Source organism: Meleagris gallopavo, chromosome 6 (genome assembly GCF_905368555.1).
Source record: "Meleagris gallopavo chromosome 6, MGAL_WU_HG_1.1, whole genome shotgun sequence".
Classification (NCBI taxonomy): Eukaryota; Metazoa; Chordata; class Aves; order Galliformes; family Phasianidae; genus Meleagris; species Meleagris gallopavo.
The window spans coordinates 21731689-21751726 of record NC_139409.1 but is presented as its reverse complement, the minus strand read 5'-3'; the positions used below and the strand labels follow the sequence as shown (position 1 = coordinate 21751726).

General features: G+C 37.2%; 1 protein-coding gene across 2 annotated transcripts in view; it reads right to left on the bottom strand.

Moving 5' to 3' along the window:
* The window catches only part of CDK14 (cyclin dependent kinase 14), a 311233-nt gene that overhangs the window by 146177 nt on the left and 145018 nt on the right, over nt 1-20038 (bottom strand). For both annotated transcript variants that reach the window (XM_085227413.1, XM_085227412.1), the window contains exon 8: nt 8576-8699. In XM_085227413.1, the coding sequence (XP_085083539.1) occupies nt 8576-8699 (124 nt within the window). The remainder of the gene's footprint in view (nt 1-8575; nt 8700-20038) is intronic.

The window sequence follows — 20038 nt, the reverse complement described above, 5'->3', positions numbered from 1 at the left end:
AATCTGCATAATCAACAACACATCAAAGAAATTTAAATGATTTTAAAATTTGGGGTAGTTTTCTCCCTTTATTATGTAATGTTCTCCTAAATAAGGAAGCAATAAACAAAACCATGATCAGACCAATAAGCCCAAAAGGGAAAGCACTACTATACCAAACCAGGATGTCTGTATTCAAAAGCTTTACCAGGTGCACAGCAGGCATTCAGATATAGCTGCACTGACAAAAGCAGCTTGCCATTTTTCAGGCAGGAGAAAAGCACTCCTCAAATATCCCCATGGGCTGACGCACAGGAAGCTCCGTTTGGACTGAAGTTTTCCTAGCTGCAGCTGCTCAGCATGTCTGAAAATATCGTGTGACATATTAAATTTCAGAAACCAGACTGGCAACATAGAATGCCAAGGTGTTTCTCTCTTAATTTCTAATTTGAGAAAGGAGGGGAAACAAAGTTTTTAAGAAAGTTTGGTGCTTTAAAAATGGAGGTTTATAGCCACAGTATTTACAGGGCTACAGAGTAAGGCTAGAGAAGCAGCAAGACGTGTAGACATGAAAATGTGGTCACATGACAAAATAAGGCTTTTTTTTACGATGAAAAAAAATTTCTTGTTTCTACTGCCCAGATTCTAAATACATCCACACATTCCTGTGGATGGATGGGCTTCTCTTGTGGTAATAATAACTGGTGTGGTAGTAATGCAAGGTCACAATCAGAACTGAGCGAGCCGCATTGCAGCTGACATCTAAAGACCACATTCTTCCTATGCACAAAACACCCAAACAGAATTTTTATCACAGTTGTTTTAATGGTGTCATAACCAACTTCCTTTATTGCCCTTAATGGATAATTAAGATGCTTTCCTCCTACTTAAAGGCTCAATGTCGCTAACTTGTAACAGTGGGAAACTGGATTGAACCTTAAGTAATCTGAGATGTTTTTAGCAGGGGACTCATTTAGTGACTCAAGCCAATCTCCAGTTCCTTATTGGTTTTAAAACAAATTACTATTTTATTCCTTAGTATCCAATAATTCTACATGGTGTTTCTCAGTAGGAAGAACTCTGTTATAAAATCTGCTCACTACTATAGCAGAAAAGATGTGTATTTTCCAAGAATTTTATTTTCAACTTTTAAAAATCAGTCAGTGGAGACTGACATGGACAAAAATTCAGTGTGTGGCTGACTCCAGATAGAAATCCTGTGTCAAATCTATTAATTCTCCATAGGCTAGCAAACCTAATTTCTCTTCCTGCATTGACTCTCACAATGGCAATTTTAAAATTAGATACGTCTGACACCTCAATAAAACCATCAGATCAATGAAACAAAGGAGATGAAGGTCTATAATGGGAAATAAGGAACTAAATATGCATGAGAAGCAAGAGGCACCATAACAGTACCAGGCTACACATTCTTTGCCATCTTCATCTCACAAAAACAACGCACAAAAGAATTAATCAGCCCAAATACCAGAAATCAAAACCACCCTTCTGTACTGCCGCTGCTTGAGACTTCCTGCCACCTACACACCTCTTCTTGCTCCTTACCACAAGCCTCTTCTGTGGAAAACATGAGAAGGTAACACGAGCTGCACAGGAAGGCCTTGCTTTGGGGAGAGGAAGGGAGCAGCTTTGGCTAACCACAGCCATCAGTCAGTTGTGCTGTTAGTACATAAAGTCTGAGGTGGAAGGACAGCTTGTCATCCTAGGGAAGCAAATAATCCTTGACAGGAGTCTCCACGTACATCATACTCACAGCCTCCACAGCCTACAACTTTAACCCTTCCTCCAAGAGGGAACAAGCTTAGCTCCTGAGCTTTTGGCTCCCTTCCTCTAGATGCAGAAAGCAACGGGGGTTATAAGGGTACTTTTTCACTGATTTGGTAGTATGCAGTCAGGGTTAGGCCAGGCCAAATGCACACAGTCTGCTCTGTTGCTTCGGACCTTGAGCCCAGAAGTATCAGCATTTCAAGCACAATGACAGTGCCTTTTACCATAATCTTCAATAACTGATACTCCGTGGAACATTTGCACAGAAAAAAATAGCAGTTATCTATGCAATCTTTTATGCTATCCAATGTTTCATAGGAATGTATATGGTACTTTATAAAGAAATTCCTTATGGGATTCTTTCTGTGGAAAAGAATTTTTTTATTCAAGTTATCAACATAGATTTAATCATTTTAACAGTCAACTAACTATACACCAATAGTTTTGACCCTCGTGATAGATCTCCAACATGCACTCCATAGTAAAATCCGTATGGAATTTCATGGAAACATGCTCTTTAATACTCAGCTGCAGCTTAAAATTGCAACTCCTTTGAGTATAATTCTTTTTATAACGAACCTCAAGCTTCTTTGCTCCTATTTTCTATTATTAATTGTACTATCTATCTAAAAGGATGCAAGACTTAATCATTCCTATTTGACACTTTCTTACACCAGAAGCTTTTATATCAAAAAAGCTTAAAGTAAAGTAAGACTTCCACCAAAATGCAAACATCTTGCAGCTCCTTCATAGAATCAAAGAATCACAAAGGTTGGAAAAGACCTACAAGATCACCCAGTCTAACTGTCCACCAATCACCAATAGTTTTTAGTCCTTACTCATTCTAGGAGAGTCCAATAGGCAACAAAAAGCTGAAACAAAAAACATTGGTGTCCATGTTATTCAGGAAGGCATAGTCTTGGCCTTACACTGTCTTAGAGCCATGGCAGACTGAGAAAGTCAGTGTTTATGCTAAAAAGAATGGCACCCAATTAAAATATGGAACCACACAGGAGATATTTGCACTTGAAATAATGGCACAATCCAAAATGCAGACCAAACAGATCTTCCACACACCTTGTGCAATTCACCTATATTGCAGGCCTAGCAGAAAAGACAAATGGAAAAAGTGGCTGCAGGGAAGTTTCACCAATGAGTAATTCCCTGAATTGCAACTCCCAGCAGCAGGTTGATCAACTCACAGATAAAGCAGGAAAAGGGCCCTAATAATTTGGCTAGTTTCTCTCACAACCTGAGGTGCTATGACAGCTTCACATGCAAGCCAAGTATATGCTCATGCCCTGAGAAGTTTTTTCATACATCAGTAGGTGACGTGTCATACCTGCCCCTAAAAGCTCTGTAAATCTTTCATGTTACAACTTCTAATAATGACTGTATGTTTCCAAGCCGGAAAGTGCAATATTATTCTAACTAAACAATATGTAAGACAAATCATACTACAAACAGATGAACAGTCCACCTTATCCCTAGAAGAGTCACAATATTAAGTACATAGCTGAAATTTTGGGATAAACATACAGGGAGGTAAATACTTCCTGGGAAGTAAAACCTGGATGCTGGGATCCACTTCCCATCTCCTTGCTGAATGCTATAAGATATTTAGAGTCTGCGAGCTGCAATTTCTTAAGAATCATGATGTAGATGCAAACATAACTAATAATTTTGATTTAGATTAGCGTACACAAAACACAAATAGGAGCTATTGTGCAAAGAAGGACTTGCTTCAGGGATGGTGGTTGATCAGCCCCAGAACGTCTTTCCAGCTCTTTTTGAAAATGAAAACAGCATTCACCTTTCATCAGTTACTAGGGACCTAGTCTAGTTGATACAATTTTGCTAAAATGATATAGAAGAGCCTCATGGTAACATTAGCCATCCTTGTCAGTACCCTCCAGATGCCTCCTGTCTGGTCCCGGGAATGTACGTGGGTCAAGACTTTTGAGAAGATCCCTGATTCAGTTCTCTTCCATTCACTTCTCTCCTCCCTGAACCCTGTTTCAGAAAACAAAGGACTGTGAAATTTTATTTGTGAAAACCAAGACAAGGAAGTCATTGAGTACTGCATCCCTATGTGAGTCTGCTTCCTCACTTAGCAAAGGGACAACATGTTCCACAACTGCATATTTTTTCTCTTATTTTCCTCCAGCCCCTTACACCTTTGCCTCCTCAGCAGTCTGTTGCCTTCTACTTCATCTTAACCCATTTTCCTCCCAGGTGCCTTAATCTTCTCACAGAATGCAGAGCTGCTGCCATCTAAGCCCCTTCAACATTTTGGACCTTTCTGCATGAGTATCACTCAGAAGCACCCTCATGCAGTGCCAAAGATAATATGCCTGGCAGGGTTTGTTCTGTATTTGCTCCTCTAGTTAAGATACACATCTTTCAGAGGTCTGACGCTGAAGAAGGGATCAGTGAAATAACACAACATACTGCTTATAATGTGTGCTTCGTATATAAATAAACCAAAGAATTCTTGAATGATTTTTCAGTATGAATACAAATCACTTGTGTCCTTACGTAGCTCTTTTGCTTAATTATTAATCATCTGATCACAAATAATGTTTGAAAAATACATTTTCTTAGTGTTTAGTCTTTGAGCTCATACTCCTGTCCACTGTTGTACAATCATGTGACACTATAGAGTTAATATAAATGCATTTATTCTAGATACACACTTTGCTTTCAAAGCTGCTCAATGACTTTTGTAAACAGAAGCTCAAAGATAATTTTTTCTAAGTCAATACATATCCAAAGGCCAAACAAACACATTTGTAAACAGTGTACAGAAAAGTTAAAGTGAAGAAATTACTAACCAAAGCCTTAGCAACAGCTGTGCAGCCCAGTCTATGGTAAATAGCAACAAAAACAAGGCTCTATTCATTTAAGTTTGTAAATGCTTAAGGTGTTACTCATTACAGGTTTATAATACTTTATTTCTAGTCAAGACAGACATATGTACTGGGAGAAAATAAATGAAAATAGAGACAAATTTACACTACAGAATCAAAAATAATTCTCACATTTATTCAATCATTTCATAACAAAAAAACCCTAATACACTTTAATTTCCTCTGGAATTTTAATTAGATTGAAAAAAGAATGCAGGAAGTTCAAGGACTATTTTTCAGAGCAGTAATTATTCAGGTAGTAGTCTTCCCTATTATATCTTCTGAAGAAAAGCCATTTTTTATACCTCATAAATTTTTAATTTGATAAGGTCTCTGTGTTGTGTTATCCCTTTTCATTTTGCTGCTGTATTCTCATAAATGTTCATTTCATAGCAGCTATAGCACAAGAACAGCAAAACAGGCTGCCGCTCAGCCAAACAAAGGCGCTCCCACACAGCCGAGTGTCAATGTCTGGGAGCTGTGCTGTAGAAAAACACATGCCCACGGTTGCTCAAAGATTCCACTTCAGCTGCAACGCAATGCACTGGCGGGCATGAATAGCCTTTCTTCTACCTTGTTTATTCAAGAACTATGATCTGCTACAGCCTGCTTTTAAGTATTTGATATCCTGTGCTGAGGAGACTAAATAAGCCTCACTCCAAATTAAAAACCTTCAGTCAAGCTGTTGGTATTTTGTAAACTTATGAAACCAAAATATAAAGGTCTTCTCCTTAGAGACAAAAAGGCCTTTGCTCTAGGATTTCATATTTATTGTGCTGGCAAAGTCAATACTATCTCTGACAGAAACCGATTTTGTGATAGGTTCTCTTCTGCCTTGAGTGCATTTAAAAACAAAGCACTCATTTCTCTAATTTCCATACTGCTTCTCATGTAATTAATCAAAAGCATAATCTAAACCAACTTCCTCTCCAAGCACATTATCATGAATTAGGAAATTGTGGGAGAGAAACATAGAGAAGCAAACCTCTCTTTTACATTTTGTTTAAGAAGTAAACGCGCACATGCATGCCTGTGTGCGCACACGTGTGTGCTCTCATTTCTCCTGCCTCCAGTGAGAGAGGTCACAACCCTTCAGACTTCAACCCCATCACTTCTAATTTTTCAGCTCGGTTCTCAGAAGAGAAATTCAACCCATCTGGTTTTCAATTTTACAAGGTCATCAGCCATGAAAGAAAATACTGCTTGAAAAAAAACAGAGACATATAATCTCCTCTCAGTATATAAAAGTAGATTACACAGATGTTTCTGTTAGGTCAAGACAAACTACAAGCAGAAAAGAAAAAAAATCCTTACCACATTATCATACATTTGTACGCCTACTACTGGTTATTTCTTTCTGTTTTTACCTTCTACGTTTCTATTCTTCATTTCATAGTAATGCAAAATTGTCAACCTTTAATTCTTGCCAATACAAAGCTGAGAAAATCTTGCCTTTGATGTCACTGAAGGCACATTTGGCCTAGTGCTGCACTGAGGCAAAAAAAGACAGTTCTATTTTCTACTACAACGGGGTGAAAGCAGACAAAGCAGAACAAACATCCCAGCCTTTCTTCTGTTTTGCTGGCCACAACAGCCTGCACACCCAGAGAACCCAGTCAATTGTGCATCTGAGCTGGACACTGCATTGATCAGTTCACATTTCCAACAAATTGCTTAGAAGTGGTGGTGAAAGGCTTTTAGTTTGTTTTCTTAAGAATGCGGCTGAAAAGTCAGTAGGCTCCCCGCCCACAGCCAAAAAACAGGAGGCTACTGAACTTTGCCCAAGGCTACTGTGGAATTGAGCAGAGGCCACTGACTTTTTCAAACTTCTAATTTTCTCTTCATTTTTAATAGGTTTTCCAGAGATTTCACTAAACATTGTAATAAAACATGAAGACCTAAGACTGGTTACTCTGATGTGTCTTATCAAACAAGTTGCTTGAGAGGAACTTCAATATACTACATTTGGAGCAGTATTTAACCAATGAACTTAATCAAGGTAGGACTGTTTTACCTATATATTATTGAGTATGTTTGAGTATGTTTGCATTCATATTGAGTATGAATGCCTTGCAGTCCAAGATGAGAATCAGTATCATTATATATGTTTACTAACCAACCTAACGTGGGTTTCAAGCTCAAGAGAGACTATAACCAGAGAAACAAAAAGTGAATGAAAAGTTACAATGGATTGACTATATCTGTATCTGTCAGATGATTATTTTATTACTTACTATTATCGTGACTAACTTATTGTAGAAGATTATTTTCTAGGAGGATATTTTTTAAATAGTCATTCTTCTTGAATGGACTTTGCCTTTCTTTTTAAAAAAGCTTCAAATTAGACATGTAGCTTCAGGGGAGAAGATAAAGAAAAGAAAGAAAGAAAATAAAATACAAAGCATCATATGATCATATGAAGCACTCAAGATAACAAAAGAGACTGCAAGATTATCAACAGATTTCCCAGTATCCTCCAAGCTGGAGGACCATCATAATAACATCTTAAAGAATTTATAATATAGATATATTTGGGGATATTCCAGATAACTGCACGGTGTATTGCACATATAAATGACATAAAAAAACCCTAGCCATTTCAAACAGCATAACACCTGCAACAGAGAACTAATTTATACTTCCACTACAATCAGAAACACTTCATAATTCATATGTTGCATTAATTTAAGAAAAAAAAATGTGGGAAAGCTTTTTTAAAACATTTAAGAAGCTTTTGGTATCTTCCAAGTTTTGAGAAACAGTAACAGAAAACCATATGAAAAAAAATTTTTTTTTTTTTTTTAACTTAGTGCTCTTTCTTTAACCACCTCACAATCTACAGGCCAATCAAGTTATGGAGTGTGTCTACCTGAACTTCTTTTCCCTTCTACAGCAGTGCAAATACACACCAAGCTGTTAATTGGAGTAATACTAATTAAAAGACAAAAAACATGACTACATTAACAGTGAAATTGCCAATTAGCACATAAGGCTTCCTCATTACTGCTGGTGAATGAAATGCGAAGCCTGATGTGGATAGCAGTCATAAAAATAAAAGAAAAAAAAAAGCTGATAGGCCACATTTTCAGCTTATATCAGAAGTTCTGCTGGAATCAGTAAATGAAAAGTAGACCTATAGGAAAAAGAAAAATTCCTACATGTTTTGAAAATCACTGAAGAATTACACTGTCATGATCCACATATCTACTCACAGTGATTTTCATAAGAAAGAGTAATGTTCCTGTGCATCCACTAGAAAGTACTTTAAAATACATTTATAAATTTTTATAAAGACAAAAAGGGTAATCTTTCAGTGGACAATTTCCCACGCCTTTATACTTCACATACTCCTACTTCATATATATACTCCCCAGAAGGGACTAAGAATGGATACTCAAAGCAGTCCAGATGATCTTAGTTTCCTTTCATCTTTAGAAAGAACAAATATTCTTGTAACCTTCAGTCTCTTTCAATCAATCATCATTTTATGAAAGTTAATCCTACTTCCAGATCTCCACAACCCTGGAGCTGCTTGTATCAAGTGCTTGTGTTCTTCACATATCCTGTATTTCCTCAACTCTTGCTCCCTCTTTCTTCATCTCTCTTTTCAAAGGTTCTGAATTGTAATTCAGAGGTCTCACAGGAAGAAAAACTGAAATACTTCCAGCATTATTTTTCTGGTGAGAACTGGAGTATATATTTGTTTTTCATTTGCTCCCTTTTAATCAAGCATTTTGTTGACCATAATCAATTTCTTCGCTCAGGAGAAAAATGTGCAATTATCTACAATAAAGAACGTGTGTCTAAGGAATAGGGTGGGGGGGAAGAGAAATCAATGGAACCATCTGTCTGACATTCCTACAACATTATAAGAGACTTGTAATTAACTGCTTGCCTACCAAAGTCTGCCAGCTTTAACTCCCCCGTGTCACTGATCAGAAGATTCTGTGGTTTCAGGTCCCTGTGCAAAATGTAACGCTGGTGGATGTAAGACAGTCCTCGCAGCAACTGAAATAAAAATAACTGAAAAAGAGGGGGACAAAAAATGACCTCTGTTAATATTTTGCATATAACCACAGATGATTGCTTCACAGTATGCAGGATGCTTGCATACTGTGGTAACACTGTGTTAGAACTCCTCCCAAATTATGTAATTCCCACCCCAATTTAACACATGAAATGTCAATCTAAAAGGTTTGTACTTTGCAAGGACTAACCCCATTTTCCAAGCCCTGCTATATTTTAGATTCTACTTGCCTACATTAAAAAGAACAGCAATATAACCATGTGTAGAAGGCTCAGTTCCTACCAAATTATAATTATATTCCATTTACCCATATGGCCTTAGAGATTAGGTGGTAGCCTGAAGACAGATGTGTATCTTCTCTAATTATAGGAAACAACAGTATGGGGTGGATAGGAGTGGGGAGATAAGGCTGGGGGATGGAACACTGAAGCTAAAACAAAGAAATTAATAGTATAACAATAATGCCTGTGTATGTAAGCAAATCCCCAAGTAGGGGAGGTTTCCCTCTTTAAAGCTTTTTATGGAAGTTATTTAGGTACAATTCATAAATAATAATTTTTAACAAGCCTAAAGATGACTTTGTAATTACACTTACAAAAGTTTTTGAAGTAGATTTAGATAAGAACCCAACTTATTCCCCAAGGATTTTTTTTTAACCCTTCACTATGCTCTACAAATGTATCCCTAGAGCTAAGTAATAATGCTGTATATTTTTGAAATTTACAATTATGAACAAAGACTTGAAAGATGGAGAACTTTTGTCCTCCCCTTTTCATCTTCTCTCCCATCACCCTCCTGCATTCTAGTGGTGTCTGATGGAAAAGGTTGTAAATCTTATCCTAGCAGATTTCTGTCAATTCAAAGGGTGAAGAATTGCTTCCTAGGAGCTTTCTTTGCACTCTGAAAAATGTATTGAAATTTATTGAAAAATTACACAGATCATTCCTATTGCCTGACGTAGTCAAAGGAATACGGTTTCCAAGTGGAAACAGAACAAGCATGTCTAATACCAAAAAGATGGGATATTCAAGAGTGGATATGGACCTTGTGACCCACAGCTCACTGGCTGGTGAAATGTGCTCTCCTGTGAAATCCACACCAAAGATTTGAGGAAAGTCAACCTGTGTGCATGAGAATCTCTAATTAACTTGCAACACAAGCATCCTATTTAGTGACTGCTGAAGAGAGGAGACATTATAGAAGGGGTTACAAAATCTGATTATAGAAGAGAATAAAGGCTGACATGAAAGAAACAGAAATGTCATGTTACTGAAGTTGAGATGAATTTAATTGCATTTCTTTTTTTTTTTTTTTCCCCCTCCAATTGCAGACAGAATACACTGTATGTTTAGCTATTTAGCCAGGGCACAAAGAGCCATATCAATCACTTTCTTGCCAGAGCTGGGTCTAACAATGTGCTGAGGAAACTTAACAGCAAAAGACAGAAATAAAAGAAAGAATAGCAGGAAAGTCATAAGTAACATGCACATTGCTTTTTAGAATTGTGGTTAAAATGGAATTCACAGTACACAAAATCTATCTGAAGGGCAGGAAGCAGAAATGGTTTTCATTACAGCCTTAAAAAATATATTCTATTAAATCACTTTCAAATACTTTTTTAATAAAATATATGGTAAATAGCCATTTTGCTAAACCAACTCAATTGTGTTAAACTTCAACTATTATTTTTAAATATGCAAAGAAATGTCAAACAGCACATTATCTCACAGCATTATGATCTATATAATTCAAGAGTATTAATTAGTGTGGCCTTTCATTTGGCTTTAATGCAGAGTCAAGTGATTTGACATGACACATTGTACTAAAGAAAAAAACAGCAATTTTGCAGCTAAACAGCACAAACATACACTCTTGAGGACAGCATTGGAATATGGTTTATTCCAAACTTCTGGACACATTGTTCTCGTGAAGTACTTTCACAAAAGTCAATTAATTCAGTCCCATACACTATATAAATTGTTTCCTCTTTGGATGAAGATCATAAGAGAGAAGGAGAAAAATCTCCCTGAACTCATTAAAGGGTAAACTTTGCCAAGTTTTTGCTGTCTTCTCTTTTCCCCCTCAGTGTTGTTTTACTTTGGTTTTATGAAACGTGAGAAGATTTAAGTGAAAATATGAGCCTAACTCTTGGCAGTATTCTGCAAACTGTGTGTCCTTTGGGACTGCCTGGAAAGAGAGAACAGCAGAAAAGACTGTATTTCCAATTGTTAGCCACTCCACAAGAAGAACAAATGAATTGGAAAGAATTGTTTCTCATGCCTCAGGAAACACCTTTCAGGCAAGTAATCTCCACTGCGTTCAAGGAAAGCTCTGTATGAGAAACCTCTCCACTTCCCTTCAAAGCTATCTGTGTTATAAGGACAGAAATTGATTCCAAATTAGGTACCTTTACACCTTATATGCATATACACTTGACCTCAAATCAGCATGCCCCCAAAACCACGGTCAAATCCTCATTTAACCTGTTCCTTGCTCAACTTCCTCCATCTTGCCCAACTCTCACAGCAGTGGGCCTTCTGTAGGGGTTGTGAACAGTTCTCTTAACTAACATCTCCTCTCAGCTCTGCTGAAGGCTCAGCCACCATATGACTACAGCCCTGTAGACCAAAAGATGACTCTAAAAAAAGTCAAGCCAATATCAACTTATGTCAGTGGCTTTTTGTGAGAGGAGAAATTATACAGAAGAGATTTGTGGCTCTTAAGCTTTAATGTTACTAGCTTTAAAATTTCCATTGTTGTAAACAAAGCTATATAGCCTTCAAATAACTTGTAATAAAAAAGCTGTGTACTGTTTGCCATTTATTACTAACAATGGAGATTTGGTGATAAAATGAAAGACTCATAAAATGATAAGGGTTGTTATGATGAAAACTGGAAGAGAAATAAAACACAAGCAGGATAAATCTATAGAAATAAGGCTTTTGAAAAGATTTAATCTTGTGCTAGGGCACTCAACAGCTTTCATATTCATACAAAAAATGCATATATATATATATTTGTATTTCAGGCCTTGCTTATTTAGGATACCTGTTAAAAAAAAAAACAACAAAGAAACAAACTTTTTCAGCCTAAAAAATTACCCTGAGTTTTCACTTTAATCTGAGCTACATGTTCTGATGAAGATTTTTCAATGTCACAGTGAGAAAAATGCACGCAGGTCAAAGCCAATCTGGAGTTTATAGACTGTGATATTAAAAGATTATCACTTTAAAACTTACAAGAGAAAGTTATCAATGACACAAAAATACTGGCATTTATAACAAATTAAGCTAGTTTTATGGTGTACATCCTGGTGGCCAGTTGAGCTACATGTAACTTTTGACCAAATGCCTGTTTAAGCCAATTAAATATTTTGAGAGACTTGCCAGCTGCTTGGCTTAACAGCCCTGCTTTCATGGTGTTTTTGTGAGTCTGGGCAAGCGTACAAGCTAGACCACCGTACAGCTGCAAGATAGCTCATGCACAGCAAAATACTTTACTATCTTGTTGGTCCCTGAAAGTCACATAGGATCTCAAGCTCTTCTCATCCAAATGAACATATAAACTAAGCATTAACACAGGCCATCCAAAGCACATCTACAGCGTAAGACTGCTGGGAGTTAATGCTTTCCGACTTATTCTCAGATAGCTCTGAATAGTATAATGATAAAGGGGGATGACCACATACAGATGATCTGTGTAGAGCTTGCCCAGATGAGGCCACATAATTGCTTTCCATTCCCAGAGATTGTAAAGAGAGTTTCTGGCAAAGCATGCTGAAGTAAGTGAAAAGCAGGAAATAATTCACAACATTGCCAAAAAAATCCTCTGGAAAATGCATAATTTCAACACAGTGTCTGCTGAGGCATCAAGGATCCCGATGACAGTAAAGATGCTGCCCCAGAGGCCTGCAGGGGATATTTTAAAGAGAGGAATTGTCTTTTACTGATGATACAGAGTGATTTCTGAATGAAGTGAGCATTTGAACTCCCTTACCCCATGTTTTATTGCAAAAATAAAGAACCTGGCCCTAGATACAAAAGTTGAAACTAAATGAAACCTTTTAGTCTATAGAAAATGCACAGAAATCTTTGTAGCAAGAGAACTGAAATGGACCTGAGCTAAGCTGGATCTTGAGTTCACATCAGTGGATCAGAAGAAAGCTGAAGAAAGACTAGATTAATATGCCAACCCTTTAGCAAGCTCATTTCACTGTATTAACATAGTTACTTTCAAAAAATAATATACAATACTGCACAAGCTTTATCATCATTGATAACACAAATGCTCCTGCTTGCTGTATGTATTAATGCACACCAGCTGGGTATCACATAATCGTTTGAATTCTCTTGTGTGCATTCAGCATCAATCAATATTGTATTCAGTCTTAATAAGCCATCACATGTAAAAATGCCAATAAAAGTAACCCAACTCAGGACACCTCATTCTTGCAACTATCATACTTCACCCATGCAGTACAATCACACAGCCTTAGAAACAAACTCAACCAAACACTGTGCTCAGCTAGGTTTGGGTTTACTACATGGTTTGGGAATTTTAGATCTAGTTGTCTTAAGCCATATTAGCATATGAAAAACCTACCTGGTAATATTTATTAACACTGAGACAATGAGAAATATCTGTGTGACTTCGGCTAATGTGCCAAAAGCTGAACATGCATCATATTTAACCACTGCTGGTTTTGCTATTCTTTTATCTCCTTCTAACCAGGATAATACTCACAAGATTAAACACAAGTTTTCACTTCTAAGAACATCCTGGGGAAATATCTAACTTTTTAGGTCAAAGCTTCATAGACTCTTGCAGTCAGATGAAGAAATTCCAAGAATAAAGTGTTGACTTGAGATGAATTTGAGTCCTGAGGAATAAATGATCTTATCTGAATAAAAAAATTGTTAGCTATTTGAATCAGTATGACTTTCATGATTATAATAAGCTTTATATAATAAGAGATACTTCTCTCCGACCTTCCTCAAATCGAATTCTCTCAAAAAGAATTTTAAAATATTTCTGTCCAAAAATCACTTTTAAAGGCTTCTAACTTGTTCTTGTCTTCCTTATACAAAAGTCTTTTAAAGACAATTCCACAAAGAAATGTATAATGATACAGCCACTAGGGATGCAAATCATATAATTTATCTTTAAAAAGATCCTAAAAATACAGGTTTTTTCCACTTACTAGCTGCAGAACTGAATGGGAAAGAGACTGGAAAGTGTTAATTGGCTAACTTCCATTCTCTTTGATGTTCCTTTAATCATTTTTTTCTCCCCTCTGGGTTCAACTATAGCCATGCAATGAGAAAGGTGTGCTTAATTGAGTATAAAGACCCTCCCTTATGATCAGTTACAGTCATCTACTAATGTTCAATAAGTAGAAGACGATTCCAAATCCTTACTCCTGAATGGTGAAAGCAAAAAAAAAATAAAAAAAATAATAAAAATCCAATAAAATCACCTATTCTTCCTTTCATCAATTCATTCCCATGCTGAACTAGGCTGGGGTCGCAATTGGTACCTCACCAATTTTTAAATGCACAGGAAAATGTTTTTGTCAGCCCTGCAAATTCTTTTTTTTTTTTTTTTGCCATATGTGAACCATGTGGATCATACATTGCACATATAGACAAAACATTATATGTGCACACATTCATTTTGATTTAGGGTTTGCACATATTTCTCACTGCAGTAAACTTAAAAATTACATTCTTCTAGCATGAATTTTAACACACTGATAAAGATTCTGTGTTTACTATTCACAGTTGTGCATATTATCAAATCATTACTTTAAGTGACAAGACTGACATAAAGTTGAGTGAAATGCTGGTGCCATATTTAACGTCTGATAACTAAAAAGTCTAATTTAAATAATCAATTCTCACTGCCATGTGTAAAAGACAACCTTAATTTAGCATAACATTATTCTGCCTGCTGTACACCTGCTTGTTCAGTGGATGAGGAATGAAAAATAGCAACTTCTCAACCACATTAAATAGCCTTGCTTCCTACTTAGCATATCTGTTAGAATACATTTTTTATTCAGCTCTACATCAGCAACATCACTAATTTCAGCATGCAGGAGAGAGATTTAAAAAGGATCACATTTGTTTGCTTTGCTTCCATTAATGACTGCTAAAATTAAAAGGACCACCATAATAGATATTCATTCAGAGTAAAAAGTGTTTTCACCAGATTCCCGTGAGTTAATGAGACAGGTGAAACAAGATACAAAATTTCACTGTAGCCAGATATAATACCATGGTTTCATTGTCCAGTTCCTGTGTATCCAAGTCTGTGGCAATCAGACACTACTAGATACAGAAAGGAACTCAGGTCACATTTTCTCCAACATCACTTAGTCCTACATTTGTCCCACAGAGACACAGGACAGGCCATGTGCTTCAACACATTCTCCCAAAGGGGACCACAACACAATCACATGATGGAAAGGAAACAGAAGCACCACAGCGAGATCACTACCAAAACCCAGAAAAAAAGTTAATCATTCTTTTCAAATACTGTGCTTTACTAACAAACATATGTTTTCTGTATTACAAATCTCAGAAGGAGTTTCTGACCAGCAAGACCCAATATGTAATGCTCTGCTACTGCCAAAGTTTCAGCAACTGCATTTCCAACTCAGTAAGCCTTGTGTAGCTTGGACATAAATTACCTAATCTATCCTTCCATATTCCAAATGCTTCCTTATCCTTTGTGCTTCAGGTTATTCTACAACAGTAATCAGGTTATTTACAAATATTTATGTGTACAGAAGACATAAGATAACTGCTCTATGGCTTTGACTCGAATTATTAATTTTCACATTAGTCATTAAATGACAAAATTATTCATCTGTCAAGATCAGATTCTACTCTAAAAACTGCAATCATTAATTAAGGACAATGTTCACAGAGCTGCTGTATGGAGAGAAATGAATGAATGTTGCAAAAGACTCAAATGCCAGAGCAAGCCTGAGACTTCTGATAACATCACATAACTGTATTTCAGTATTTTCAATTCACTCTGCATTTTGTCTTGTCTAGAAGGCCAGTAATAAAACCTTAGTTTAATAAACCCAGTATTTTTGGCATATCTGATTTAGATTTTTTCTCATTTTTGTTAACTTAGAACACTGATCACTTCTGGACACTTCTGGAGCACTTGGCATGGAAAAATATTATTGCACTACATAATGTTTCAATAGTTCCTATTCATTACATTTCTTTCTTTTCATCTTTTTCATCATCTTTTTTTTTTTTTTTTTTTTTTAAGAAGATTTAATACTGAAACTAGTTGTCTTTGTGTGTGTGTGTGTCTGTGTGCGTGAAATGTGAACATACTTGTACTAGAGATTACAGTGTTGTCCCTGGAGACTCAGTACTGAATTCCACCCCATACTTTGCCAAAGATAACATGTTACCTCGAGAGTCAACAATTTCCTCTGACTTAGAACTTTAGTCTTAAGAGTGATAAAGTATTTTCTAAAGGTTGTAGGTAGGGGTTGAGATTTTGCTTTTGTTTAAAAAAAAAAGTCCATCAGTTCTACATGGAAGTCTGCTGCATCTCACTTCCTGGGAGCAAGGAAGACTCAGAAGTGAGAAGGGTAAGAGCTGAAGTCAAGCACTTCTGGGAGAAAGCTGAATACTCCTGTGCTGAATACTCCTGTTCCCTGCATGCAAAGTTCATAAACAGTAGCTTGCCTATTTCCCTTATTGCTTTTTTGCCCTCGGAAGAGAAAAGGTGCCCAGGGAGAGGAACAAATTAGAACAGCAAGATTAGATGGAAGATGAACAAACTGGAAGCTCCTGCTCCCTATAGTCACAGTAGATGATAGCAGCCTTCCAAGTTGCCTGAAGTAAAAGATTTAGCAAGTGATTTTAAGAGATGGAGACAGCTTTTGTCTGGTTGACAAGCACACTGTCATTCAGGCTGGTGTTGCACAGATTGAGGAACAGTGGGTAAGAGGCAAGTGACTTTATTTTGTCAGATATGTTTTTTTTTTGAAGTTAAATGCTCACACAAACCAATATTACCTCCAACAGTTTGAGCAGAGAAAAAAAAAAGGCAGAGAGAAAACCTCTCTTTTTGCTTTTCCCAAAAGACTATAGCTATTTCAATGCAGCATCATTAATTAAGAAGCAAACCAGCTTTTATTTATTTTAAGGGAAGGAATACAAAGAGGCAGTACAGGCATGACAGATGCGAGCCTGCGCTCCACTTGTTCCACCAATAATAGGAATAACAGGAATTTTAGAGAAAATGAACTCAGCTATAAAATAGATGAATCAAAATGGAAAAATGATTTTAAGTACAGATAAAAATAAAATGTGACTGGGAATGCAATAATATGGAGTAAAAAATGCAGTTAAATAGCACTATTATTTCAAAGGTTAAAGGAAGGTTAAGAACAGTTTTAGCAGTGTGATACATTGTCATAGGATGTGCTGGAGTGTAGATATTTAAAAATTAAATTGTAAGTTTACAAAACAAGAACTGCTTGTAGACAGCTGCAAACAAAGATTTGGGAGAACCAAAAAGATACGTCAAAATGGTGGGGACCAGACTTTGAACATCTCCATGTACCAGACCAAAAGAGGCACAAATCAAAATGTAGCTCATCACAAAAAAGAATTTGCACACTCTGTTCACTACCGTGATCATTTAAGCTTATGCTGTAGAAAGAAATCCAGATATTTCAAGAGTCCAAGAAGCGTGAACTGCAGGAAGTCAGGAATAAGTCCTGTTCCTCAGTCTGCCACAGTCACACTTTGAATCTTGGTAGCTTCACACAGCACACATCTCTATGCTCCATCCAGGCTGCATCAGAACTTCCAATAAACGCAGAACAGGGCATAACTTATACCTGGAGGCATATACTTAAGATATTTGCCTGCCTTCAGTTTTGGAAAACTGAAAAAGACATCTTCAAAACAAGAGAAAAAAAGATGAGACTGTGCCTATTAAACAAGAACTTATTTCACGATTAGCTTTCTTTTTTCCTCATCTCCAGTTGAAATACCATCCACAGTATATTCACATATAGTTATAAAAAAATAGTAGATATGCAAGCTTGTTACCTACCAAAGTTGTATACAATTGTATATTTGGAAGTAACAGTCTTTGAAGAATTTATAGATTGAAATTACTCTTTTCTGCCGATTTCCCTTCTAGCTAATAAAGATTTTGAAGGCATCTAGCACCCTTAAGTAAGCAAGATCATAAAATTATGAATCGTTTGAGTTGGAAGGGACTTTCAAAGGTCATCTACTTCCAACTCCCACACAATGAACAGGGACACCTACAGCTAGATCAGGTTGCTCAGAGCCTAATTCAGTTTGACCTTGAACATCTCCAAGGACGGGACATCCAGCATCATTACAGGCAACCTGTGCCAGTGCTTCACCATCCTTATCATAAAAACATTTTCTTTATATCCAAGCATAATCTCCTCCCTTTTAATTTTAAACTATTTGCCCTCTCCTATCACAACAGACCCTGTTAAAGAGTCTGTCTTCTTTCTTACAGTTCCCCTTCAGATACTAAAATGCTGCTCTCAGGTCTCCCCAGAGTGTTTTCTTCTCCAGGCTGCACAGCCCCAGCTCTCAGCCTGTCCTCACAGGGGAGGTGTTCCATCCCTTGGATCATTTTTATGGCTCTCCTCTGGATGTGCCTACATCTCCCTCCAATAGGTCCCATCTCTCCTGTACTGAGGACTCCACACGTGGAAGCAGCACTCTAGATGAGGTCTCACAGCACAGAGCAGAGGGGCAGGATCACCTCCCTCACTCTGTTGGCCACGCTTCTTTTGATGCAGCCCAGGATATGGTTGGCTTTCTGGGCTGCAAGGGCACAGTACTGGCTCATGTCCGTCTGCCATCCACCAGTACTCCCAAGTCCTTTTTGGCAGGGCTGTGCTCTATCCTTTTATCCTCCAGTTTGTACTGATAGTGGGGGTTGCAATGACTCCCAGACATTGCACTGGGATTTGTTGAACCTCATGAGGTTCTACTGGGCCCTGCCGATCAAGCTTGTCTGGGTCCTTCTGGATAGCAAGATTCTTGGTTAAACTTTCTCAGTAATGGGTGCATTAAAAACAATATTAGATAATGAAATTTCACACACAAACTCTTTGAAGAGTTTAAAAACTGATGGTTTTTTTTGTAAGACTTGAGCCTCTAACACAAGGAGTAAAAAACTCTGAAATCGCTATATGTGAATATGTACATACCAATAAAAATGCTAAAAAAAAAAAAAAAAAAACAGTATTTTTTGTTTGCTGGCATGCATCCCAAGACTCTTACCACTACGAATGGAGACATTCTTCTTCATATTTCCATGTATTTGTAATATTCTGTTAATGCTTTACTTAAAATATCTAAGTGACAGCAAAAATACTATCCAAAACCACAAAGAAAGGCAATGTCAAACACAACACCCAAGGGGACAGCAGGATGTGTGTCCATCAAAGTAATTTGGATTTTATTTTATTTACAGTTCTTCATCTAAAAGTAAGCCTGAGAGAATGGCATTGTTTTAGCTTGTAAGTATGGTAAAAATTCAGAAATGTAATTAGGATTAATATGTTCCACAGAAACCAAAACATAAGTAAATAATGGCTTTGCTTCTGCATTCCTACAAAGTCCTGTTTTATAGGAACTAATGTACAGTATTTTTGGAAGAAGAAAGATTACCTGGTTTTGTATTTATAACAGATGGCAACAAGTCAGAAAGAAATATCCATCAGTAGGCTGTAGCTTCCTCCAGAACAAAATTAAAAGGCCTTTGGTCACACAAGGAGAGCATCAATGGCTTAATCCCACAGGTTAGCTCCAGAGAGCCAAGACTAATTTGTTGCTTCTGGGATATAATTGCTCAAGTGGAAGTTTTTAAAAATGGACTTGGAGATCACATAGCCAGCAATTCTGAACAAACAATGTTTAAATTCTGAAACTGTAGCAAGAAAGAGCTGACAGGGAGAGAAGACTAATTAACACTGCTCAGTTCAGCCCTTGAATATCAGATATATATATATATCGGGGGGGTTCTGGTAACGGGGGATGCTGAGAAAGCAGAGATACTGAATGCCTTCTTTACTTCCGTCTTCAGTGAAAAGGCTCTCCCTCAGGTTTCCCACACCCTGGAGATTAGTGAGAGGCTCTGGGGAATGGGAGACTTCCCTTTAGTCAGGAAAGAGGACGTGCGTGAGCGCCTAGGCAGTACTAAGGTCCACAAGTCCATGGGACCTGATGGGGTGCATCCACGTGTGCTGAGGAGCTGGCGGAGGTCATTGCTGAACCGCTCTCCATCATTTTTGAGA